The 24,391-nt window shown below is 36.8% G+C and overlaps 4 protein-coding genes across 8 annotated transcripts in view; 1 reads left to right on the top strand and 3 right to left on the bottom strand.

The window, feature by feature from the left end:
- Window positions 1-7,868, top strand: part of LOC112459784 (unconventional myosin-Ie-like) — a 30,107-nt gene extending 22,239 nt beyond the window's left edge. Inside the window, exons 11-22 of the mRNA XM_025024102.1 lie at window positions 1,925-2,095; window positions 2,172-2,338; window positions 3,056-3,266; window positions 3,835-4,065; window positions 4,158-4,442; window positions 4,611-4,766; window positions 4,842-4,981; window positions 5,070-5,221; window positions 5,359-5,697; window positions 6,042-6,155; window positions 6,455-6,727; window positions 6,982-7,868. Of these exons, the coding sequence (XP_024879870.1) occupies window positions 1,925-2,095; window positions 2,172-2,338; window positions 3,056-3,266; window positions 3,835-4,065; window positions 4,158-4,442; window positions 4,611-4,766; window positions 4,842-4,981; window positions 5,070-5,221; window positions 5,359-5,697; window positions 6,042-6,155; window positions 6,455-6,727; window positions 6,982-7,058 (2,316 nt within the window). The 3' untranslated portion in view covers window positions 7,059-7,868. The remainder of the gene's footprint in view (window positions 1-1,924; window positions 2,096-2,171; window positions 2,339-3,055; window positions 3,267-3,834; window positions 4,066-4,157; window positions 4,443-4,610; window positions 4,767-4,841; window positions 4,982-5,069; window positions 5,222-5,358; window positions 5,698-6,041; window positions 6,156-6,454; window positions 6,728-6,981) is intronic.
- Window positions 7,869-10,594: 2,726 nt separating this feature from the next.
- LOC112459776 (EH domain-binding protein 1) lies at window positions 10,595-18,466 on the bottom strand. 5 transcript variants are annotated; one of them, XM_025024086.1, is made up of 18 exons: window positions 17,652-18,465; window positions 16,916-17,123; window positions 16,664-16,845; window positions 15,969-16,180; window positions 15,687-15,822; window positions 15,246-15,476; window positions 14,739-14,928; window positions 14,415-14,581; window positions 14,084-14,306; window positions 13,760-13,930; window positions 12,817-12,906; window positions 12,550-12,663; window positions 12,243-12,443; window positions 11,998-12,147; window positions 11,630-11,847; window positions 11,312-11,500; window positions 11,109-11,229; window positions 10,595-10,752 (listed from the first exon to the last, which is right to left on the bottom strand). In XM_025024086.1, the coding sequence occupies exons 1-17, from the start codon at window positions 17,753-17,755 to the stop codon at window positions 11,148-11,150; spliced, it is 2,868 nt and encodes a 955-aa protein (XP_024879854.1). In that variant the 5' UTR covers window positions 17,756-18,465; the 3' UTR covers window positions 10,595-10,752; window positions 11,109-11,147. The 5 variants fall into 5 exon arrangements, with proteins under 5 accessions (XP_024879854.1, XP_024879855.1, XP_024879856.1 ...); XM_025024087.1 differs by having other exon boundaries at window positions 13,769-13,930; XM_025024088.1 differs by lacking the exon at window positions 12,817-12,906 and having other exon boundaries at window positions 17,652-18,466.
- Window positions 18,467-18,556: 90 nt separating this feature from the next.
- On the bottom strand, window positions 18,557-20,160 carry LOC112459783 (protein seele). The gene is made up of 5 exons (XM_025024101.1): window positions 19,930-20,160; window positions 19,739-19,826; window positions 19,536-19,651; window positions 19,178-19,384; window positions 18,557-19,105 (listed from the first exon to the last, which is right to left on the bottom strand). Exons 2-5 carry the CDS (start codon window positions 19,824-19,826, stop codon window positions 18,905-18,907), a joined length of 612 nt encoding a protein of 203 aa, XP_024879869.1. The 5' UTR covers window positions 19,930-20,160; the 3' UTR covers window positions 18,557-18,904.
- Window positions 20,161-20,269: 109 nt separating this feature from the next.
- On the bottom strand, window positions 20,270-22,331 carry LOC112459782 (polycomb protein eed-like). Its single transcript, XM_025024100.1, has 2 exons — window positions 22,237-22,331; window positions 20,270-22,148 (listed from the first exon to the last, which is right to left on the bottom strand). The coding sequence occupies exon 2, from the start codon at window positions 22,125-22,127 to the stop codon at window positions 20,850-20,852; it is 1,278 nt and encodes a 425-aa protein (XP_024879868.1). The 5' UTR covers window positions 22,128-22,148; window positions 22,237-22,331; the 3' UTR covers window positions 20,270-20,849.
- Window positions 22,332-24,391: the final 2,060 nt, after the last annotated feature.

Below are 24,391 nucleotides of genomic sequence, written 5' to 3'. Positions count from 1 at the left end.
AAGGACAAAAAATCGCGCTGCGAATGACACCACGGATGGACATTACGTTACGTGCGCGAATCGAGATGAGAGACGCGCGAAATAACAGATCATTACGACTCGGCGCGGCGCGAGTGCGTAATGGGCACTTATACTCGCGGTCGTAACTACCACCGAAACACACGACTCTTTTTACCGCGTGTGTTTTATGCGATTAGCTCGCGCACACGACTAAGTAATTTGCGTGTGATCAACGAGTTGTGGTTAATTTGCTTATCGCAATTATCACAGCGAAGCCGAGAAAGCGGCTAATTAAACGTTTGCGGGGTGTCTTTATTTTCTTATTCTCATTCAGAATCTTAAACACGTGAGAGATCGCCGATTTAAAGTTCAAAGAATATAGACCATCCGTTCTTTTCCGTGCAATATTATTTATATTATTTATATAAATTTATATTTATATATTACGAGTACATAGTATCAGTATATTACTACGGCACGCAATTAGAATAATTTGATTCGCGCTTTAATATCTTGACAAAGTAGCTCGACTAGTCTGCTATCGAACGAAAGCGGCGGAGGTGAAACAATAACATGCGGAGCCGCATGGAGTGAAAGCACCTGCTTTGAAAGAACGTGAAAGAAACGCGTACCTGCCAAATTTGGCACGCAAAACCATTCATTCGCGAATCACTCGAGCGTCGCTCAAGTGATCCCCGTATTATTCTCCTCCGCTGATGTATTATTTACAATGCGGAAGTTTTGCGTGAAAAATTTCTACGTCACGTATACGAATCCGCCGAGCTCTTCGTGAGCTTTTCTCCGATTCTGGCGCGTACGAGTCTGATTTGTGTAGACGGAACACGGAGGATCGAGCAGGGCTATTATACGGCGCAGTCCTCCGAGGAACAACTTAACCGGCGGAAACAGTGTCCGAACCATGGGCATCGTAAAGAGGCCAGGCCTCATGAAAAAGAGTCGTTAACTCGAGTAAAGGCCACGACGAAAAAATCGTGCCACTTCTTCAGGTCGCGGCCGGCTGCGGCGGCGCGGCGTGTCGCGTCGCGATGCGGCCGGCCGCGCGGCGATCGGACCGCAACTAGACCGGATAAAAAACCTGGCCGCGAATCGCACACCTTCGTGAACACAAAGACGAGCTCTAAAATTGTTTACTTAAGAACGAATTGCCCCCGGGGTTTCGAAGCGGAACAACTAAGTACGCCTTTTACATTATCGACGTGCCTCGCGCAAATCGCGCGTCCTCGTATTTTGTCAAGACTCGTCAAATCCGAGTGTCGCAAAGAAAGCTGATGACGATCGAGAGATCATATTCTCGTATCGTTTCGCGATAATTATATACAAATGTTGGGGACACACGAAATATATTGCGAAACGGGCGAAACCGAGATGGGAAATGGGAAGGGCTGAAATAGCGGTGACCGGTTTTCGTGCTGGCCGCAACCAGCGAGGTGCGCGGTGCACCTTCGGGCTCGGCTCGAGCTGAAATGGAAAGCGATTTTAAAACCGCCGGGCAATCGCGTTATTACTATCGCCTTTCCCTTCTATCGCCTCGGGTAAGCGAGATATAAATCGCTTGTATGCGCGCGCGATATACCCGGCGGTACCGGCGGCACGTAATTAAGTCTATGTTTTCGATGTAATAAAGAAGCGAGCCTCTTGCAACTTGCGCATATCTTCCACGAAAGTTAGATCGACGATCTAAATTGTCCGAGCAATATGACGTGCTTCGCGTTTTGTAACATTTACCGATAGCATTGGCTTATTATATAATCGACAAATAGGTAGCAATAAATAAACATGCTGTTTTGTAAGCCAAGTTAATAAGTGTTGCTTCAGCCATGATAATTTGTTCCTATGTTGATTAGCGCGATGGTATCTTTATTCTGTATGATACATTACAGAATCGAATTCTGTCTCGTTTCAGGAAGAATACGTTTCTGAGAATATTAGGTGGACGCCAATAGAATATTTCAATAATGCCATCGTGGTGGAGCTTCTCGAGGGCAAGAGGCCACCCGGCCTCTTTTTGGTCCTCGACGACGTGTGCGCAACGTTGCACGGCGGAAGCACGGGTGCCGACGGTGACTTGAAGAAGGTACCCGAAGCGTATTCATAGTTTTATAAATTAACATACGTATGACATATAATAAATTATTGTATCCGTCGCCCAGAAACTGGCGGGAACAGCTAAACAGCACGCTCATTTCCAAGACAGCAGTGACGGTTTCGCAATTCTCCATTACGCCGGCGTAGTATCCTACTCTGTCGATGGGTTCTGCGATAAGAACCGGGACGTCCTCTTCTTGGACCTGATCGAGTTGATGCAGACCAGCACGAAGTAAGCGATTCCGAAGGCCGTTAGCGTACAATTGTCGATTGTCCGCGCGTAACAAATTATTCCGAAAGCGAGTTCTCGCGTAAGTTACCGCTTGACGGGTTGATTAATTAATCCGCGCTCATTTTCCGATTGATTTGGAATATTTGATGATGAGAGCGCGAGATTAAAAGAGGCTGAATAATGTTTCCTGGCTGAATAAAGATAAATAAACCTTATGATGTAACAGTTCTGAAAGTTTTTTTTAAAACTTGCGGTAATTTTGAGGTACTTGATATTAATTGTATTATACATTTTTCGATAATGTAGAACAAATACAGAATAATGTTTTAAGTTGACGTACATAACACTTTTGCAGTCAGCTTCTTGTTCAGCTGCTGAAAATTATTATTTCGTTACGTAAATAATTCCTCGATAATTTAACATAACGATAATTTTCATCACGTAATTCTAACTAATCAATTACACGAGTTTGTTTACGTAAGAACTGCACATGCAAAATTTCACGAAAGTCGCGCGCAAAAACGATACACAGAAATTATAGATTTTCAAGAAAATAAGTCCCAATTACTGACGTGATAAACCTAATTTTTTAAATCTAAGTGTCGTTTATTTTTTTTCCTATAAATATTCTATAAATATATTGAAAATTTTTCTCAGCTACCAGTATTGTTAAAATAACAGTTATACTTATAAAGGTAAAAAAAAATTATTTTATAGTACCTTGGTGCGTGAGCTCTATCCGCAAGAGAATGCCGGCAAAACGAAAACTCTGAAGTCCAGGCCAACCACCGCGGGCAGTAAAATCAGAAATCAAGCCAGTCGCTTGGTCGGTCAGCTGATGAAATGCACACCGCATTACATCCGGTGCATCAAGCCGAATGAAACGAAGAAACCGCGCGATTGGGATCATCTGAGAGTCAAGCATCAGGTATTGCAATTTGTCTAGTGGCATCTGCATTTATATCTACCGTCGAAATTCCTCTACTCAGAAAATCGATGGATAATATCTGTAAAGTCTCAAGCACATAAAGACATAAAGTAAAAAGTGAGAAAACAAAGGAATTCTCTATATACAGTTTGATTTATCTTAGCTTAGCTTGACAATGTGTCATTCCAGCGAAGTATGTCAGACATATATGTTCAGAGCAATTATACGTAACGTTTCTTTCCTTCCTTCTTTGGACAACACTGAAATTTGTTTTGTTCGGAAAAGTCAATATACGGCATAGTTCCCGTAGCTTACGCTAGAATGGTGATTGCTTTAATATGCAGAATTCACGAGTGTTCTGGAAACACAATCGTGTAGGTACGTCGTGCACTTTGATCGATAATCAGTTATCGAATAAAAATCAACTGTTCTACCGCGCTAGTTTCCAAATCAAATCGTCGATATTGTCCATCATAACTAAAGTTACTTAAGGGATGTAAAGTCGATACGTTTGACATATTCACGATTTTTTGGAGTAATCACGCAGCTTTTTGATGAAATATTCTAGGTGGAGTATCTAGGTCTGAAGGAAAATATCAGAGTGCGTAGAGCTGGCTTTGCTTACAGAAGGCCATTCGCCAAGTTTCTGCACAGATACGCGATTCTCACGAAAGAAACGTGGCCTCGTTGGCCCGGTGATGTGAAACAAGGGACAGAGTGGATATTGGGAAGCATTCATATCGACCGATCACAATATCAGCTCGGTAAATCGAAGCTCTTTATAAAGGCGCCTGAAACTGTGAGTTTTCTTCGTCCTGACATATTTGTTATTTTTAACAACGCCATTCGTTGAGTTTTGCCAGCAGATTAATTAGACGATATGTAACTTAGCTCTTCATGCTGGAGGAAACTCGTGAGCGAAAATACAACATGTATGCGCGAGTAATTCAGAAAGCCTTCAAAAAGTACTTCGCCCGGAAGAGACAGGCACAGCATAAACAGGAAGTCGCTGATCTTCTCTTCGGCCACAAGGAGCGAAGACGGGCGAGCCTGAATAGAAATTTTATGGGCGATTATATAGGGCTGGAAGGCAAGCCACAGACGATGAGTTTGATTGGAAGACGGGAGAAAGTATTCTTCGCCGAAGTCGTGAAAAAATATGACAGAAGGTTCAAGGTAAAAACGTTAATTCGTCAACATTTTAAATGTCTTTTAATTTGCGCTCTCCGCAAAAATAATTTTATCATAAGGAAATCTACTTTATGACATCGGACTTTCTTTATTTCTTAACTTAAGATTTAAGCGCTTGTGACAAGTAATTATATATATATATATATATAATAGATATGCAGAAGAGATCTCATTCTTACTGGGAAATGTATCTATTTAATTGGCCGAGAGCAGATAAATAAAGGCCCGGAAAAGGGCAAATCTATCGAAGTTATTAAAAGGAAGCTTCCATTTAATCAAATCAGTCACGTATCATTAAGCAAGCTACAAGTAACTATTATTTTATGACTCTGTATGCTGGCAATGTACTAGCTGGACGCATTTTGACAGTATTTTCCATTCCAGGACAATTTCATAATAATTCACGTAAAAGAGGACTACGCCAGCTTGTTAGAATGTGTATTCAAAACGGAGTTATTGTTTTCCCTTAGCAAAAAGTTTATGGAAGATACCGGTCATCTTTTAAATGTTAGGTTTAGCAACAAGTACGGCTATTTTCCATATATTTTCCATACGTCATTATTAGCATATATAAGACATTATAAGTTTGAAAATAAAACTATTTACTTTTAGCTTGGAATTTAAAGTGAAGAAGGAAGGTTGGGGTGGCGGTGGAACGAGGGATGTAAAGTTTATACAAACGGATTATGGCGATAAAGAGATTTTAAAACCGTCTGGCAAAGTGCTCAGTGTTAACATCGGTCCAGGTTTACCGAACACATCGAGTAAGTTTCAGTCAGTGATCCTCGATAGACGATAATTCTCAATTTTCAATCTTACATGCGGAACTGCAGTCACAATATCAGTTCTGTAATAGTTAAATAACTGAAAACTATATAAATCTGTATCTTTTTTATGTCAGAGCCCAATTTGGACCGATCAATATCATCCATTCGTTTGCACAACAATGTCTCGAGACCGATTTGTCCAGCACCACAAATGTGCAATCTAGCTCCAATCCTCGCACCCCAGAATAATCAAGCGATTATCGGGAGACCTCCTCCTCATCCAGTAGCAGCTACAAGATCTGTGGCGCCTTTACGAACGACTCCAAACGGTAGACCAAATATTCCACCGAATCGTCCAAATGTATTACCTATGCAGGCTATGCAATTTCCAAAGGACGTGAGAAATGGAACAAACAACACAAACAAACTACGGGACAAGCAGACCGCCGTGGGTGGTAATACTAGACCGCGTGGTAAGTTTCGATGAATTTAATTTGAAAAAATATTGAAGAAATGTACAAAAAGCACTATTTGATATCAATATCAGAGATATCAACTTACAAAGTGACAAAGTTTGAGAAATCGTTTATTTAAATAGAATTTTGCTACTCAGAATTTTGCTACTCAGCTCTTCACAGAATGAGTGGACAGCAGCGTATTAAATTTAATAAAGTATAAATTTAAACAAATTTGTACCTTCTCCGTTATTTCTAATTCGCTCGCATTCATTGGCATTATTTTATCATAACGGGTAATATTATTAGCATCTGTAAAAGTTCGCTCAGATATATCTATATCTTTCTTGGATAATTCGAAGGTATACTAAAATTTCCGCCACCACCTACGGAGCCACCACCCATGGAGCCACCACCACCGCACGAGCCTACAGAATTCCAATTACCACCCCTTAACAGAGAATATAATATACCCAGTAAGCAAAATGTTAACAGTATGCGCACAGATTGGCAGCAAATTTGATCAAATTTCATATCAAAACCATAGCCTGCTAACAGGCAATGTAAGTAGATTGGAAATAGAAACCGCGCAGCAACCAACTCTCCACGGTTTCTGCTGTCAATTTGATCATACTGCCTGTTAGCAAGCTTTGTCGCATTTCTGGCAACAGTTTGACAATATCTGATACAGCAGCTATTGTGTGAAATTTGTTGCCTTTCTGACATGAAAAATCAAAAATTTATTGCAAGATCTGCTCGGAATCTGTCTGCGCAGGTTTGACTATCTGGGATGCTGATAAGGTTTCTGATGATCTCAATAAAGGAATGCAAACGTCCCAGGAATGGAGTGCGAAACAAGTCAGTAATACGCCAGATCGAGGAAGGAGGAAGGAAGATAATGCTGCGTATGCGGTAGCCAAAAAAGTGCCTCCTCAAAAACCGGCACCACCGAGATTACCAAAAGTTAAAGCCTTATACGACTATGAGCCGCAAGATTTGGACGAATTGGGGCTCAAGGAAGGTGACATTGTAGAAGTACTCAAAGAACGTAAGTTGTTACAATCTGATTTTGTTTATATGTACCTATAATGATGAGTAGTAATAAATTCAGCAGCGACATACATAAAAAGAGAGCAAAGTTGACTATATATAATTACAAGTATAAAATTTCTTACTGCAATATTTTTTATTCCATTGATACAAAATAGAAATCGTGAATTTGAGTAATATATTTGTCAGAAAAAAACCCATTCATGGCATTAATTCCTTACGTGTTAAAATCAATTGACAATATTTTTTCAGACGAAGGTGGTTGGTGGCACGGAAGACTGAAAGGGAAGACTGGTCTTTTCCCTTCCAACTATGTAGAAAAGATATGAATTCTGTAATCGATAGTCATCGGAAAATTCTATTGACATTACATGAAGCTGGAAACGTAACTCTATTAAGTACATTGTACCTGTTATTCGCAGTTTTCATGCTCCATAATATTACTTATTGTTACGCGAGTCTTTAGCTAAATATTAGCAGAAATTTTATCAATGCCAAAGCTATGAAAAATCAAAGAATTCATAATTGAAAGAAAGCGCGATAATTTTGTTCATCTCAACTAAGATGATGAAAAATCCAATATATATTGGTAGTTATGGAACAATAGTATTATCATTCAAGCTTATTTTTATCTAAATGTCCAAAGAAACTTTTCTCGTCACATAATTCGATAATTAGTCTGGTAAACTTTATTTGATGAAGTATTATTTAGAACAACATGTCGGCAATATACGTTGCTTTTATTGCTAATTAGTGTACGATAGATATATAATCTGTTTAACTTTTCGTAATGTACAGCGCGATCGATATTTATAGTCAAAATATTGTCACGGTTACCACCAATACAAAGGTAACGAGCAGTCATTTAAAACGATACATGGTGTACATAGCATCACTGCCATTACAAGTATCTAATAAAATCATATCATCTCAACAATTTTGTTGCTTCCTTTCAATTTTTACTATCTTATATCTCTTACATAGTACGCTACATTGTATTCTTCAGTATTTAATTATTTATTTATGCAAGATATCAAACGACATAAAGTTCATTTTTATTCCAAGATTAATTCTATTTCTGTAGATACATGATTTTCATTATTATAATAAGAATAAAATGGCACTCTTAGTATCATCAACATCATATTTATTGTTTCCTTCTGCAGTGCTTTATAAGTCTTCCCTTATTAATGGCGAATATTGCATGATACGTTTTATCCTTTGTTCGCTCACATTCTCACATACATTACGGTTAACATTGGCAAAGGAAATAGAACGGTACATCTCCACAAGACTACAGGATTGGCAAGAATGATTATCTTTACAATAATTATCTTTCATATAGTAGTACAGAGTAAAATAAATTAAAATTAACTCAGTGTGCTACAGTTTTATAAACATACAAGTATTCATAGGCACTAGAATAATAAATTATTGCTAAATTATTTGTCGTTTAATCGATAGCCCCTAGTCACGTTTGCCCCTAGACCGCGAGAAATTCAAATACCGTGTTGGAGCCAGTATAATATACATATATATTTAGTTTACAATTGCCTATTTAAATTTTAGAATGCATTGAACCCCGCAATGAGATCGTATAATGAGCGATTCACTCGGTCTAACAGAGCAGAGATCACTTTCCAACTTAGAATATATCTGTTGTTTCTCAACATTCCAATCGTACATATTTCAAGAACTATTTCCTCTTTTGCTAAGGACCAACTTCAGCAATATTCTATGACTCTAGCTTAACGGATTTCTTGCAAGAACGAAAAAAATACATGGAGCAAAGTTACAAGTAAAAATATAAAATTGTTTAAGATGCTATGATACTCGATTTAATTATAGATATATATTACGATGTCAAGAGGAGATAATTCCCCAATGTCCTCATAAGCTTTAATTGCATATACTCTAAATACGTTTCGATAATTATATAATGCTTTTAGGAGGGCGGTTTTATGGTCTGCTTGGAACATATATACACATATATATCCGAATCAATTGTCGTACTGTCCTCTCAATTGTATCGACTTTCCAATGTTTCAAGCATTCGCGCAATGTCTTCGGCGCATTTAATAATAATTATATATAGTTTGTTGGTTTGCGTATATTAACGCAAAATTTATAATTTATTTAAATATAGATTATTCAACAGAGAGACAACATATTTTCAATTTTCGAAGAATAATGCTACATTGAACGATTGTAGGTATAATGGCGTCGACAAACGCATTCATAACTTCTAATCCTTTGTTCGGTGAAAAATTTGGATAACATGCACTATAATTGTCAAGCATAACACACAGAAAACAACTAATCTCCACACATTTCTGTTTTTAACTCTTTATTTCATGAATTTTATCTAAAAATTATGAATTTTCAAAAATTTTTTGTTGTGCTACGGATATTGATAAAACAAATCGATATTTTGAATTAAAATTAGAGTATTTTTTCAATATCTAAATATTAAATTTGTGATTTTATGATAAAATCACAATAAAAGAAAGAAATAACTTTGTCTTGTATTATGAGAGCTAGATGTACATCTGTATCCCATATATTGCTTTCTGCGGGTAAACCCTGCTCTGTATTCTATTCTCCATTTTACGGAGCAACTGTGCTGAAAATGTACTTTTTGTCACAATATTTGTCAACAGTTTCGCATTTGTAGCAGTTATAAAAAGACGATAATTACTTATCAGCCAGTTCACGTTTTCAAACGGAACAACGAATGTAAAATATTCGTTATAATTTTCTGTCTCGAAGATCCGTTAAGCCGAAAAATTATTGAGCGGATGAATTTGTTTCTTTTCATTACATATAATATTTAGTCAAAACACTTAAATATAACGTACCATTTTGTTATAGAAAGTTATAGTTAACATAATATTTTCTTATTACACGCAGATATACCACATATAAGAATTAGTCTTAGTAAAAATTAATCTACGATTTCTTTCAAAATCGCCTACTGTCAATAAAATTATCGGATTTGTTTTTAATGCATTTCCCTGCATTTGTACAAACCCGTCAAGTAGTAGTAGGATGTAAAAAGTATATCAATTCGTTCATATGGCACAAATAGAGTACATGTGAATGCTTGATGGGAACGACCGTTGCGAATACAAAAACTATACATAACGCCGACGTGATCCATTTTCCGCAATAGTTCCATAATTAATTTTCCGTAAATCGATTTGCTTCGATAATGTCGCGAAATATATTTGCTAAATTGCTTTTTACGTATCTCTCACGTGTTCTTGTATAACAACTCACTTTAACTTTCTTTGGCTTTCCGGTATTAAATCTCTTAGCAATTAAGCCATAAAATAAATTTTTCGTATAAATCAAATGCCTAAAGTTCATTTCCGAGAAAAAGAACTGTATTCAATTTATATTCTCTTGAACCAACTACTAATTTATATATAAACAAAATCTTTTAAAATATATAACACTAAATAGCTTTGTAATTAGATCTTTATATCTCATCAAAACATATTCTTATCACTAATTTCCATTCTTTCCGAGCTCCTGTCTATTTGCGTTCACTCTTATCTTGCTAACGCCTCGTATTGTATTCAAAAAAGAAAAATTATATCTCTTTCGTCTGCTTACTGATTGTAAACTGTTCTACACGATTTCTCACTCCATAGCACTTGTCGTTTCATATACATATTTGCGCACAGTCCTATTAACGCGCAATATTTCACTTGAAGCATAAAATGTTTATATTACACAATGGATATAGTGTTCGATAATATACAAAAAAACATTCAATCATTATTTGATAATTCGACGTTTTCCGATTTCTTTTCTTCTTTCATTGATCAATAAGCTTATATTAAAAACAAAGAAAACGAGAAATTTGTTTAATTTACCTTATAATAAATTAATCTACAATGCATAATAAAAAAGAGTCTCTAAAAATAATCTAATCGTAAACTATGAAATGTCACACTTAACTCTCCAACATCTAATTTTGTCGACTTTTTGGCAACACCACAGCAACATGGGTCATGCCTGCAAAAAAAAATTCGTACGTTTGATTATTACTATTTCTTAAAAAAGGATTTTGGGAAATAGAAGACTCAGATGAGTAAATTAGGAAGATCACTGTAAATTGTCTCGTATTAAAAACTAATCTGCTTTAATCAGAAAGCTATTTAATAATAAAAGTAAAGAAATTTAATAAAACTTTAATAAATTAAAGATTAAAAAATTAAATTTTTTAAATTTATTTAATAGCAAAATTAATTACCAAAATTAATGAAAAGATAGGTAGAACATGAATAATCTTATACAAATAATAAATTGGATTGTATTTATTATCGATTTTTCATTTTTTTAAAATATGCTATATAATATACATAATTTACCTTCACAAGTTGAAAAAAACGCGATAGATAACTAACTCCTCATTGCACAACGCAATTTTTGTTTCGTTGAGCTAATCCAGCGCGAGATAAATCGCGCTCTATCTCGTCATCATCCTCAATGCTAAAATTTATTTGAAAAAAAACAAAATTTAATGACTTTAGATAAGTAATAACGTAACACATATCTATTATTATACACTTACGCTCTCTCTTGTGTATCGAGATGATGCACCAATTCATCCCTTTTGTTCACAATGGACACTAATTCCTCTAATAGTAAGTTTTCGCGCATTTTTTGCTCGGGTGTTTTCCGCCAATCTTCCACCGCGAGGATGCTTCTTAATTCATGATTCAAGAGTTCAAATCTTCGCTCTAAATCGTCTTCTTTTTCCCTAAAGATAAAAAGCTCTATTTAAAGTCCAATTATTTAGATTTTATATTATTATAATCATCCTATCCAATTTTTAATCGAAATTAAAAATACATAAAGTATATTATGTTTGAATCAATGAATCACTTACAATATGTTTAATTGCATTTGTCTTCTTAAGAGCGCATTTTTTTTGTTAACAAGTGTGAACCACAGAGACATCAGTCTTTCCGTTTCGTCTTCGTCATCGCTCTCCATGGCTGCTCTCAATTGCTTTTCAAGCTTACCAGCTTGTATGTCAATCTGATTCTGCTCTCTTTCAAGTGCTTCGAGCTCGTTTTGAATATATGATGTCATGTCTTTACCCAACTAAAATATCAAATTACAATAAAAGATAATTAAACATTGAAACTCGATAAATATAAGCAATTCAGTATATACAAATTGTTTCAAGTACTGTATATTCACAACTTCTTTAATTATATACCGGAGTCAAATTAATAATTCAAGTTAACATACCCCGCGAAGTGTGTATGGAGTTCTGTCGGGACTGCCTTTATCGGGTGAGATTCTTTCAATGATTTTGGAGAAGGAATATAAAGGCGAACCAGTTTTCTTCTCTCCATCTATCACACTCGAGTTCCCCAATATATTTCCATTGTACTCAGACTAAAAAAATTAGTTATAATTTTTCGTTGTTATATAATTAAGTAAAAACAAGATATCGAAAAAGTAGATAATATCGCATGGACTATTTACAGTACCTTTATACTGATCCGATCACCGGGTGTCGATGGCGTAATGCTGCGTCTAGGACTATTATTCTGATCGTCTATCGATCGTCTATCACTGTTGTTATCATCACTCAGTTGACTCGGAGTCACAGCGACGCCCATTTTCACTTCCGCAATCAAACGTCTCGCCCTTTCTCGCAACTGCTGTTGCCTCTCGTCGTCGTTCTGTATCTGCAAAGTATGTTACACATACATAGATGTCCACAATATCATATTCCTCGAGAAATGCTCGATTGATAGAAAATTCTTTAACACTATGTAAATAAAAATGTAGAACCTCGACAGGACTGATCGCGGCGGAAACAAACCCGGCTGGCTTCGTCTGGTTTCTGGCTTGTTCTAAGAGTTGCCTCGCTCGTTCTCGTAATTCATCGTGCCGACTAACTAATGGCTAATACAAAAAGATAATAGAAACGATTAGCTTGACTATTGAACATTTATAAAATTTTCGTTTATTTGTTTTAAATAACTTTGGTTTTGTTAAGATATTGATATGGCATGACGTTATTAGCAAGCGATATTAAAAGCAGATATTGTTAATTACATGTTGTGAACGTTGTTCTCCATACGGCGGCGATGCACCTTGACATTCGGAACTACCTCGACTTCCTCTATCGTCAGAGTTTACTGAATCCTACAAAAGACTATTCTCAATATTTTTGCATAGCTTTGTTGTGTCACGGTATTGTTGCAAAGCTTCTTCATAAATATACGATTCAGACTAAGAATATTTCGCACGCGGTAAAAATCAATAAACGCAGATTATTAAAGCAACAATGTAATTGCATTATATAAAATTATTAAATTTACAAATGGTTTTTAGTCAGATATTCTAATTATGGCATAGAGTAAACAATTTTTGTATTGTTCTTAAAAACGCGTTACATTAAGAAAAAAGCATGAAATCCACAAATAAAGAAACTAAATCTTGCTGAAATAAATTATGATTTTTCTTGATATATTACTTGACGCTCTGTTATAAAATGCGCAAGGTTTTAGGCATTAAGTCCAGAGGTCTATCTCTTACAAATGTATTTTTTACAACATTTAAATTTCAAATTAAACATCTTGATAATTTAAAAGCAATTATAAAATTACAAATATATTAAAATTGATCGAAAAATAAAATCGTTAAAATTGCTCTAAGGAACTTTTAAAGCAAAGCTTATGAGACAGCTCGTGCATCGCGGAACATATGCGCGATTTCCTCATGCATATTTACATGCAGTTATACGCGTATATTATGTAGGCATAATTCCCCTACCGCCAAGAAGCGCGATTTATAATCTGTTCGCTTATAATGAACAAAAAGTAAAGTAACAGATCCTGGTAGATGTAGACAATACATTTTGACATAATCCGCCGGTGAAAAGAAATAACAGAAAGAGATACAACAGTGCGCGTTATGGGTTTATTGTTAATGCAGCGAGGTATAACAGAAGGAATGCATAAAAAGCGACAGTCTGCGCAATCTCGTATATACTGACATCACGGACCGGACTTTGCGATTTGGTAAGCGAGATCGATTGCGACCATTTGTCATCGATTATCTGTATGTTCTCCTCTTCGTCGTCGGAGCCGAACGGATCGGTTAATTGCCGGCGTGTCATAAGTATCGGACGTTGCTGCGCTTGTTGCACTCTCGGCGGAGACTTGCTCTACGGTAAATTGGTATTTCATTTCCTCACAACGAAAGAAATTTGCGCGCGAATTCCGTCGAATATTATACGCGACGTTTCTCTAGACAATTCTCGGGAATAATCGCAACGTCGAAATTCACTCGAGTTCAGCCAGTACGTATTTCTACGTACCTTCTCTCTCGATGAGTACTTTTCCTTGGTCGGCGATAGCACCTTGCCCAGAATGCTCTTTGAGCTGGCCAATATGATATCCTTGACCTCCTTCACGCTGGATGGTGATTTGTCTTTGTTACATTGATCGTGATCCTGATTGTCCGTGTTCAGGCTCAAGTGCAACTTGTTTTTTAACGAGTCGATGCAAATGTCATCCTTCTTATTATCGAACGGATTCGACCTACAATAATGAATTGCAATTTCTAATCTTGTTCCCGATAAATGTTTCTGCTAAGAATGTGCTTTGACCATTCGACAGATTACATAACGTCATTGAGAATATATTTACCTTCGGTTACTTTCTGCTTTATTGTTTCTTTGATCAATCTGTTCCTTTTTCCGTAAGTTAATAATCTCCTGACCAAACAGTTGGACACTTACGTCCGTATTGTTGTCTGTATTAAATCTGCCAATCATATAAGATGACTCGTCTGTTGTTTTACCTATTTGATGTACCTAGATTTTTTAAAAGAATAATATATTATTAGTCATATTATGCTGTCTGTAGTATTAGATATAGTACTGTGCAAAGATATGGGGGAAAAAAACAAACAAATATAAAATAATTAGATAAAGTCATTACATAAGAAAATTTAGTATTTTTTTGAAATACCTCCAATTCGTGGCCGGTAAAATGCGCTCTTAATTGATACAAATATGTCATCACAGCTAATTTATCAGGTACCGTTAATATATCCATGTCAGCTGGTTCGATAACTCTGGGTATGCCCAAAATTTCACCCGCATCAAACGCTTTCTTACAATTGCCTTTAACATCGTGCGGCAATAAGGAATCGACGTCTCTACAAGTTTTTATTTCAAGTATTATTCAGTTTGATCAAGATGCAATAAAACTTTTATCACATGTGTTGCTATAAATATTACAAATGCGTCGACCTTTCCAGCATCAAAAATAATCATCAAAATGTTGGCACGAGTTACTCGACACAAGACAATGACGATTTCAAAGTGTTTATTAATGGAATACGCGAATAAAATAACTGGCATATGGCCAAGATTGTCTATTGACATTTTGTTCCAAGAAAAGGTAGCGCGAAGAATGAAATACTTTATGATAATTACGACATCCGATAAAGATGAAGCTTATAAGAATACTTACATCAGATCAGGTCTAAAATTATGAATAATCGCGCAAAACGCCATTCCATTTCTCCAAGATGTCGTCAGATTGGTGACTTTGACGCCGGGATAATCCTTTGTAACTTCTTTACACCATTCCAATAGATCTTGTCCGGGAGTAATCTCTTTCAGTCTTGGAACATTTGCGTCATTTTTTTTAAGATCCAATGGTTGCAGCGGCAATCTCAATGTGCTATGTTCAATGTTTTTACTGCAAAGATGTTGAATTTGTAATTATTACATTTACTGTGTTAAATAGAATGATACCTTTGTTCGTTGTAAGTGAAAGAAATATATATACTAAACTCTTTGCGAACGTAATATTTAGTTATTATTATCGAGTATGTTATTTTAATATTATACTCTATTAGCGCACATGCGCGCTATTTCGTAAAGTATGTAATATCGTAACTATACGTACTCATTCTCAACGGCAACATTGTCTTTTATGGGTGATTTTTCTTTTAAAGTATCTCCAATTCCTGTTAGACTAATGTCGCGTATAAAATGCTCTCCATCGTTTACAGGAGTTGTATCATCCTTTGATAAACTTGCCACTATACACATTATATATTTTATTAGTAAATTTGATAAATTCCATAAATTACATTAAAATTGATAAAGCAAAAAGTTAAAATTAAGATAGCAATTACAAGTTTTACATTTGATGCAGTTTCAATAAGAAGCAAGGATCATTACTCACCACTTATAGGACTACTGGGTAATTCACTTTCAGTAAGACTGCTAGTCATTAAATCAAGTTGAGCTGAAATATCTAAAATCTCGTCCAAATTTTTTACCGACACTTCCTCAACGTCTTCAGGTATATCTTCGTTATCAAAATCATCTAACGGCGCAATGTCGCTATTATTATTAACCGACATTAAACTAGCCATACTTTGCATATCTTCGTCCCTAAAAAAATAAGTACCCCCTTGTAAGTGGGAAACACTAACAAGGTAGAGAAGTGGCCAACCCTCTTAGGACCAGTTTCACAAGTGTCGGTTAACTTTTAATCTTAGATTAACTCACTCTTCGTCTTTTTCTAAGGGGGACGTTAGAAGGAAGCAAAGAGTGAGTTAATCTAAGATTAAAAGTTAACCGACACTTATGAAACTGGGTCTTAGAGGTATGTAAAAAAAAATAAAAAAATAATAAATAAAATACAAATACAAATAATTAGTGAATAAGCATTTACCACAATGAATCCAAATAAATGGCACTTTAATAACAAATATTTTCAGGTAAACCGATAGACTCAGCATACTATCTTTAAAATGCATTATTTAATACCTATCCTGTTTGATATACATTTAGTTACATAAATGACACAAGTGCTTCCACCAAGCTTATGAAATTAATTAGCAGCATGTGAATGAAAGTAAACTGCACACTTACGTCGCTTTGCCCTCTCGCAGAAACACACATGATAAAGTGCATTCGAGTGTAGAGCTAACAATTTTTTTAGACGTTGGCTTCAAGTCCAATTTGAGTTGTTGCTGACTAGATTCTAGGGTTGCATATTTTTTCATATTTATATTAGTGGCAGCGACATGACGCCTTTTTCCCGTCGACGACACCTGCTCGTAAATAGAACAATACACCATTGTGCTATATTCTTTCACAAGTGTACCAGCCTTCTATACTCACATCTTCGATAACAAATGTCCAATCCTTGTCTTCTAGCTCGTGCGTTCGCGGATCTTTAAATAGTGTCACAGAGACGGTGTGATTGTCGGGAACTGCCCAGCTTATAATGCCTTTCAGGGGATCGCTCAAACATGGCTCCCAGTCTAAGGGCTCCGAACTAACTCTTCTGCTACGTCTTGTCCAAACAACGCTCAGTTTGTTTGGTTTCCTAGAAAATATTATTATCTTTATATACTTTTTCTCCTGATAAAGTGGACAAATAATATATTTCTACAGATTATATACAGTTTTTAATCTTATAATAGATTGCAATTATTTCATATATATACAGTCTTTCCAAGATATGTGCATAGTTATATTAATTAAAAAATGTCATCTAAATTGCATTGTCATAAACATAAACACACATTTCCTGGAGCGCAATATAATTTACAATATGCAAAAATTTGAACGCAAGACAGCAATCTATATTGACATATACATATATCACTTGATTCTTTTACTTCCAAAATATTAATTTAAAAAGAAGAAAAATTCCTATTGCTTTTCTTCCCAAAAGTAATCGCTTCTGTTTCCAGAAGCAGACGACAATAACACATTTTAGACTTTAGACCCTCGTTGAAATGAGGAGCAATTAATGTTAGTTTCTATTCGGATAGGGTCCGGATTCAGCGGAAGGCCGCGGCGAAAGGAAGCTCTCGCCAGAAACCAGGAACCAGGAATCGGCGTCACTCACCACTTCGTCGTCGTCTCTAGCGTGACCTCATGGTAAGAGACGGTGAACTGAAACTTGGCGGCTCTCTTGTTCACCCGCTGCAGCCGTTTCCAGACGGAACTCATGTCTGACGCCGCGCTCTCCGCTGCCTACCGCTCGGGATTACCGGAGTCCGCGATCGCGAACGGTCTTTTCACTGCTGACGCGCGTGTGGGGCGCGCTTTGTCATTTCCGCGCGGAGTCGGGCGAACGATCGCGCTTCGCGCTTCCCAGAAACCGACGACGTTCTCACCACGCACCACGACGCGCGCCCTCGCCCTCGCCCTCGCCTCCGGCCGTCGGCAGGGGGGCTACGGTCATATGTTCGACGGACGGACGGACGAACGGACGGACGGATGGGCCTTCCTCTCGGCTCACGCGCGCTCTCGACGTTGTTCCCGAAACAAATGGACCGACACCGTCATCGTCCACGCGAACGCGTGTACGTACATACACAAACGCGTACGCACACGCGTCGAAATACGCCGAGACGGAAGCTGATCTCGGCTGGAAGCTCTCAGCTCTCACCAGCTCTCTCACCCGGGATCGCTCCTAAATCCCGTCTCCTTCTGACACCTTCTGTCTGACGAGAACGACGAGAACGAGACGAGAAGTCAGGCGAGAGACCCGATTGACCCGAACCTGAAGTACCTGAATACCATCGAACACCAAAGCTGCTTATACTCCTCTCTCGGATAAGAGGAGACTGTTCTTTAGCGCTGTCTGTCTTTAGCATTTGCATTCGTCGGTTTTGCAGGGCTCACACGTGCGACGGTAACGATAGTATTATCGATAAAACTGCAATAACGTCGGTACACATGCACGTGCATATATACGCTTCGCATATTATAATACACATAGATATTTAGATTATTTAGACCATTTAGAAAATATTTATTTAATTTTTTCTCTTTTATACATTTTTATAATATAAATATGTAATTATATTTTTATAACTGTCGAAATACTCTCTGCGATAAATCTCTGTTGCCTTTATGTTGCACGTTTAAATCACAATTATACATTTTAGCATTTTAGCATTTAATCGTAATAAGTTTGAAATATTGAGAGTAATTAATTGCATTGTAAAATGTGGAATATTTATTATTCTTATTAATATTCATAGAATTTTTCGCAAGATGAAAACAGCTGAATTAGGTATATACTTAATATCTACTTCTCTTTTTACTTACACATATAAAGTAATATTTCTGTAAAAATTATTCCAAATGCATTTACAATTCATCTCTATCTATGTCAAAATCTGCATCAACATAATTATCACCATCGTCGCTATCATCGTCGTCTTCATCATCGACATAATTCTCGTTGCAGATACGCGAAATCTTTGTGCAAAATTCCTTTTCCTTATTTTGCATGCTATTGACGTATAATGACACTATATCTTCCTCAAATTCACTCACTATAGCGCTGCACTGAAAATCGATTCAAATTAATGGAAAAGAACGTATCTTCGGTTAACGTAAAATGTAACGTGCAGCACTCACGTAATGCTGGAGGCTCTTATTTAAATCACCATCTTGAATTATATCTACTTCGCTCATCATAGGATTCATACCACCTGACGGGGACATGAGGTTGAAGATCGTTAACTGATTGTCGGATTTCCTCGTCGCTCTCACGTAATCAGCTAACTTGTCGCAGATATTGTCCAGTAACATTGAAATATGCGTTTCCGACTGACCTAATGGAATCTGAAAATAACATTCCAAATTCTCTATTATAAAAATTAAATATATGAAACAAAAGAATGGATTTACAAGTACATAAAAGCAGCAAAAATATTCTTAATAAACTTAACACGAATAATCCATTTTTTTCTTAACATTTTCTTGATCCTCTTACCTTCTTACTTATGGTATTTCCTTGAGCGTCCATCCTAAAATTACCTACGTCGATTAATTTGTTCGGATTAGCTCTGAGCACTTCTTCCTCCAATTCTCTCATAGTTGCCCTACAAACTGTAAGATACAAGAATTATTATTTGATAAATTTATTATTATTAATTGTTAAAATGGGATCGACATAAATTGGCATTGATCTTTTACCTAAACATCTCAAATGCTTCAGATCGACTTCTTTGGGCTCCACATCGGCAACCATCAGAAATAGACCAAAAAACAGCAAAGTTCTCATCTACAAGGAAATGTAAATTTCAAACAGTGTCTCTCACGAGAAATAAAGCGTATTTACTGTGCAATCTTTCACACGCGTATTAATTTGAAAGAAAATGTCTTACTTTGTGCGTTGAGTATCGACAAAATCGCAATGACTTTTAGGTATATTTTTCTACAATAATAGAAACTCTCTTCTAACTCTTAACATCACAGCACGCGACACGTGTAACGTTCATCTTCTAATCTCGTGTAGTCGTGTAGCGGTTAGTGGGATTCGGGATTTGTACAAACGAATGACAGTTCGTAACGTGTAACTTCGGTAATGCTGATGGTGCTGGGTGATGCCAATGATGCCAACTGTTCAACTTGAAATTATTTTTTGTTGGAGAGATCACTCTCTTTCCCATCGAAATAATAAATACAATACACACCTGCAATCCGATCTTAATAATTAAACAGTAATAATAATACGAGCTCTGTTTATTAATTTTATTGTTTTACAAAGATATAAAAATGATACTGTTGCTAACAGTGTTGTCTGATCTTGAAATTAGATTATATTTAGCGTGAAAATTGCATTACAATTAATTGAAGGCAGTCACTTCTGGACAAATTATACAAATCTTTTCAAGTTATAAAACAGAATTAATTCCTCTACATACAAATATCGTTTGTGATATATCGCAAAAGATATAACAAAAACATTTTCTATTTTTTATAATCTCATTCATTTATAATTCTAGATATACTTTCGTAGTTAAATCGTAACTTTGTTATAATGTAAAATTTTACAGCTACATCGAAAACCGTCGAGAATACCAATCTGTTACAAATGTTCAATTTTCGGCAATTCGTCAGGAATCTTACTTTTTTGATTATATATGCGCGTACATGTACTGCATTTGTGTTTCAAGATTCTGAATTAATAGATTAAGTTTCGCCTAGATTTAACTGATTGCTATAAAAAAAGCACAAATATTCAATATAGCTTAGCACGAAAAGGCACGTTTTCTTAGTCATGGTAAAATGGATTTGAGTAGAGTTAGTGGTCGCGATTCCACCTCCAGATTGTCGCGTCATCGCAGACGCACAATAACACGGAGCCATCGCGGCTTAGGCTGGTTTGTCGAATTGGCGCGGTGCAACGGGGATGCTGAAGGGACCAACAGCGCGCTTGCCCGGGCTCGTCCACGTCTAAATCCCAAACGTAAGTGCGACCGACTTGATTCCCCAGGGCGATCGTGCGCTGCCAGAAATCCATGGAGAAACGTATAAACCAAATGTCACATTCTTTAAACTCGAAACGGTGTAAAACCGTCGCGCTCGTTTCTCCACTGCGTAGCTGCGAGTCCTCGAGTCTACCCGGTTTCCAGCACACGATACAGTTTTCGCAGGACTTGCTCAAGATAAAGTCGCCGAACCACTTGACGCAGTCGACGTAATTTCGATGAACGTCGCGAGTTGTGAAGTCCGGGAAATGTTGGAGTATCGAGTCAAAGGGCCTGCCGTTGCGGGTGGGATTGCAATGATAGGACTGTTTTATCGCTTCCTGCATGTCTGGTTTGTCCAAGGACCATAACTTAAGAGCATGATCCATTCCGCACGAGATAATCCTTTGGCCTCTTATATCGAAATCGGCGCTCAGGACTTCGTCTCGATGGCCCTCCACGCCACCAAAGATCGCGATGCACACGTCCGTTTTAATGTTCCATAATCTTAAAGCATGATCTTTCGATGCAGACAACAGGATGTTTGGATCCTTGGGATGAATCTTCAGCTCGTTTATCGCATGACCGTGGCCAATATAATGCTTGATGCAAGTCATTGTCGAGGCACTAATAACTCGGATGACTCCGCGTGATCCCGCCACAGCTAACAAAGGCTTCCCAGGATCATCGTATGTCCATGCACACGTGTAAAAGTTCTCTTCTGTATCCGGATCGGCGTAACATTGTTGCAGCCGTATATTTCCGCTCTGCGGACACTCGTAGATGCTTACGCGATTGCTACCTACAGAGGCAAATATCAACGGTTCGCCTTCCTTCAAATGATAATTGAATTGTACGCCAAATAAGGGTTGTCCATGATCTTCCTTGACGCTACAGCAGTACTTATACAATGGCTTGTCTGTAGAAGGTTTGTACTTTGCTGTTTTACTCCTGCGACGACCCTTCCGTTTGTAACGAGCGCTGCGAGTGGGCGTATCGCTACGATGAGTGCCAGCGGTGGAATTGCTTCCGATGCTGCATTCTGTTACGTCGCTGTCATTCTCACTGTCCTCCTGACTAGAAGCGTACGCCTTACCACTCGACTTTTTCATCTCAATGCTGGTTTTAATGATCTAAATAATATTATTGACAATTGATAACGGTTCTTCAACGCACACAGTCTAACATTTAATTTTTGAGAGAAAATGTGATGTAAATTACCTGCGAATCACCCTAGGTAACGCCTCACTCTCTCTCTCTCTCTGTAACCTAGTTATACTGTGCGACAGTTCCAATAACTGGTATACCGCTGTTTAATCCCAATATTCCTTCCGTTATATTGAGGAGTCTACTTCCTAAAAAGAAGCAGGCTTGCGTATTCTAAAATAAAAAATATACTTTTAAATACATATAATTAACAAATATAAATTATAATGTATGAAATTTGTAATATAACTTTCAACATAGACTTACAGAAATGTTAGCGGAGAGAAAACGAATATTATACTTGTGACAAAGTTTCTTTGATTTATGGATCAATCCCATGACATTAGATATTCCATTGCAATTTACTAGGCAGGCTGCACCAGAGACTATATAGTATTCATCTATCGTGGCTATGTTAGCTTCTATCTTAAAAATTATTAACAATAATAAACATAGATTTCTTTCAATATATAATCATTAATTAATAATAAATAACTAAAGATAAAAAACTATTTAATATAATAAAATTACGTTAAAAATTATTTGTACAAAAGAAACTTACTTCTGACAAAGTGTGCGAAGCTCTTAAGTCAAAAGCAAAAATGATAAAATCCACAGAGATATCTATCCTCGCTTTTATAACGTCGTTAACAGATTCACACTGATGTACAGATATATGCCACTTCCTTTCTCTCGCACTTTGATGTAAGCCCTCTGATATTTTCTGGCATAATTCAGCTGATCCTACTATCTGGAAAAATGTTCTATATAATAAATATATTTACTGCGAGAATTACATATTAAATGTATTGTGCTAATATACAAAATGTTCAATAAACTGTGACATAAACTGCAAGAAGATAATATTTTTCGTCTGCATATTTTTCACTTATTTTTGCACAAAGTCACTTTTATTTCTAATTATAAAATTTACTAAAAACACTGTATTAAATATATTAATATTCCCTACTTCCTTAAATCCTATAATTTTCATAATAAAAAAAAGCTATAGTAATTTGAAGGATATATTCCAATCAGAAATTACAATAATTTTCAGACTGATGGACCGTGTGATAAAAAAGATAAAATGTTAATTTATTTGTTAATGTAATAGGAACAAATGCCACTTATACTCTCAAAATAACTCTGGCCAAATAAATTAAAATTCACTTAGTATAGATATTTTGATTAAATACATTTATCAAATATATACATCACGTTATATCCTGACACCAGAAAACTGAAGCAATGACTATGTTTACACGATCCAATTTACGCCAAAGTTATAATTTTGGCATAAATCAGGCCGCCTAAACGTAGTCCATGTGTTTGTCTCATTATACGGACGCCACTTCTAATTGAACCCAGCTTCAATGGCCTTGACATATGTAATTGTTGAAGTCATGGTTCAAGTTTCATTTTTGTATACAATTTATTACATTAAAATGGTTCCATATGGCCTATAGGTTTCCTACTTTCCACATAAAGCAAGGTCCATCCTACACCACCTGGTGCTTGCAGGGTGGAACGTGGTGGAACGAGGTCTATTATTGTATGATTTCACATAAGTTTCCAACTTTCCACGCGAAGCAAAGTCCATTCCCCATCACCCAGTGCAGGGGTGAAACAATGATTGTACAATTACAGTTCATGCAAAAAGCTTGAAACTCATGTGGAATGATAAGCCTCCGTTTCGTCCTGCGAGCACTAGGCGCGGTGAGATGAATTTCGCTTCACGTGGAAATCCATGTAGAACCATTTTATATTACAAATCGCTGTTCTTTCAAGTAGAAGAAAATAAGAAAATTGACGCCTGTATAATGAAATAAGTACCGGCAAAACTAAAGCCGAACATTCGCAAACAAATCTCGCGTAGCGTGCCAAGAGCGACGGACTTTCACTCTTTTTCTCGAAAATATGCAAGATATGCAGGAGTGCGCACAGTAAAAACTTTCTTTTCTTCTTTTTACCGTCACAGACGCACCATAAAAGCAATCAGACACTCGCTTCTCCGAACCGTGCCGCTTTTAAGGATCTCGGCCATGTTTGTTGACGGGCGACGACGGCACTCAAGCATTCAAGCCAATTTTCAAGCTACATTCAGGTGTTTCAGCGCTGCGATGCAAGATGGAGGGACAATCTCGCGCATGCGCAGTAAGAAAAATCCTAG

This window comes from Temnothorax curvispinosus, unplaced genomic scaffold (assembly GCF_003070985.1).
Source record: "Temnothorax curvispinosus isolate PA1 unplaced genomic scaffold, ASM307098v1 QBEX01010126.1, whole genome shotgun sequence".
Taxonomy (NCBI): Eukaryota; Metazoa; Arthropoda; class Insecta; order Hymenoptera; family Formicidae; genus Temnothorax; species Temnothorax curvispinosus.
Note: the sequence above shows the minus strand (reverse complement) of the source record. Positions and strands in the feature narration are given on the sequence as shown.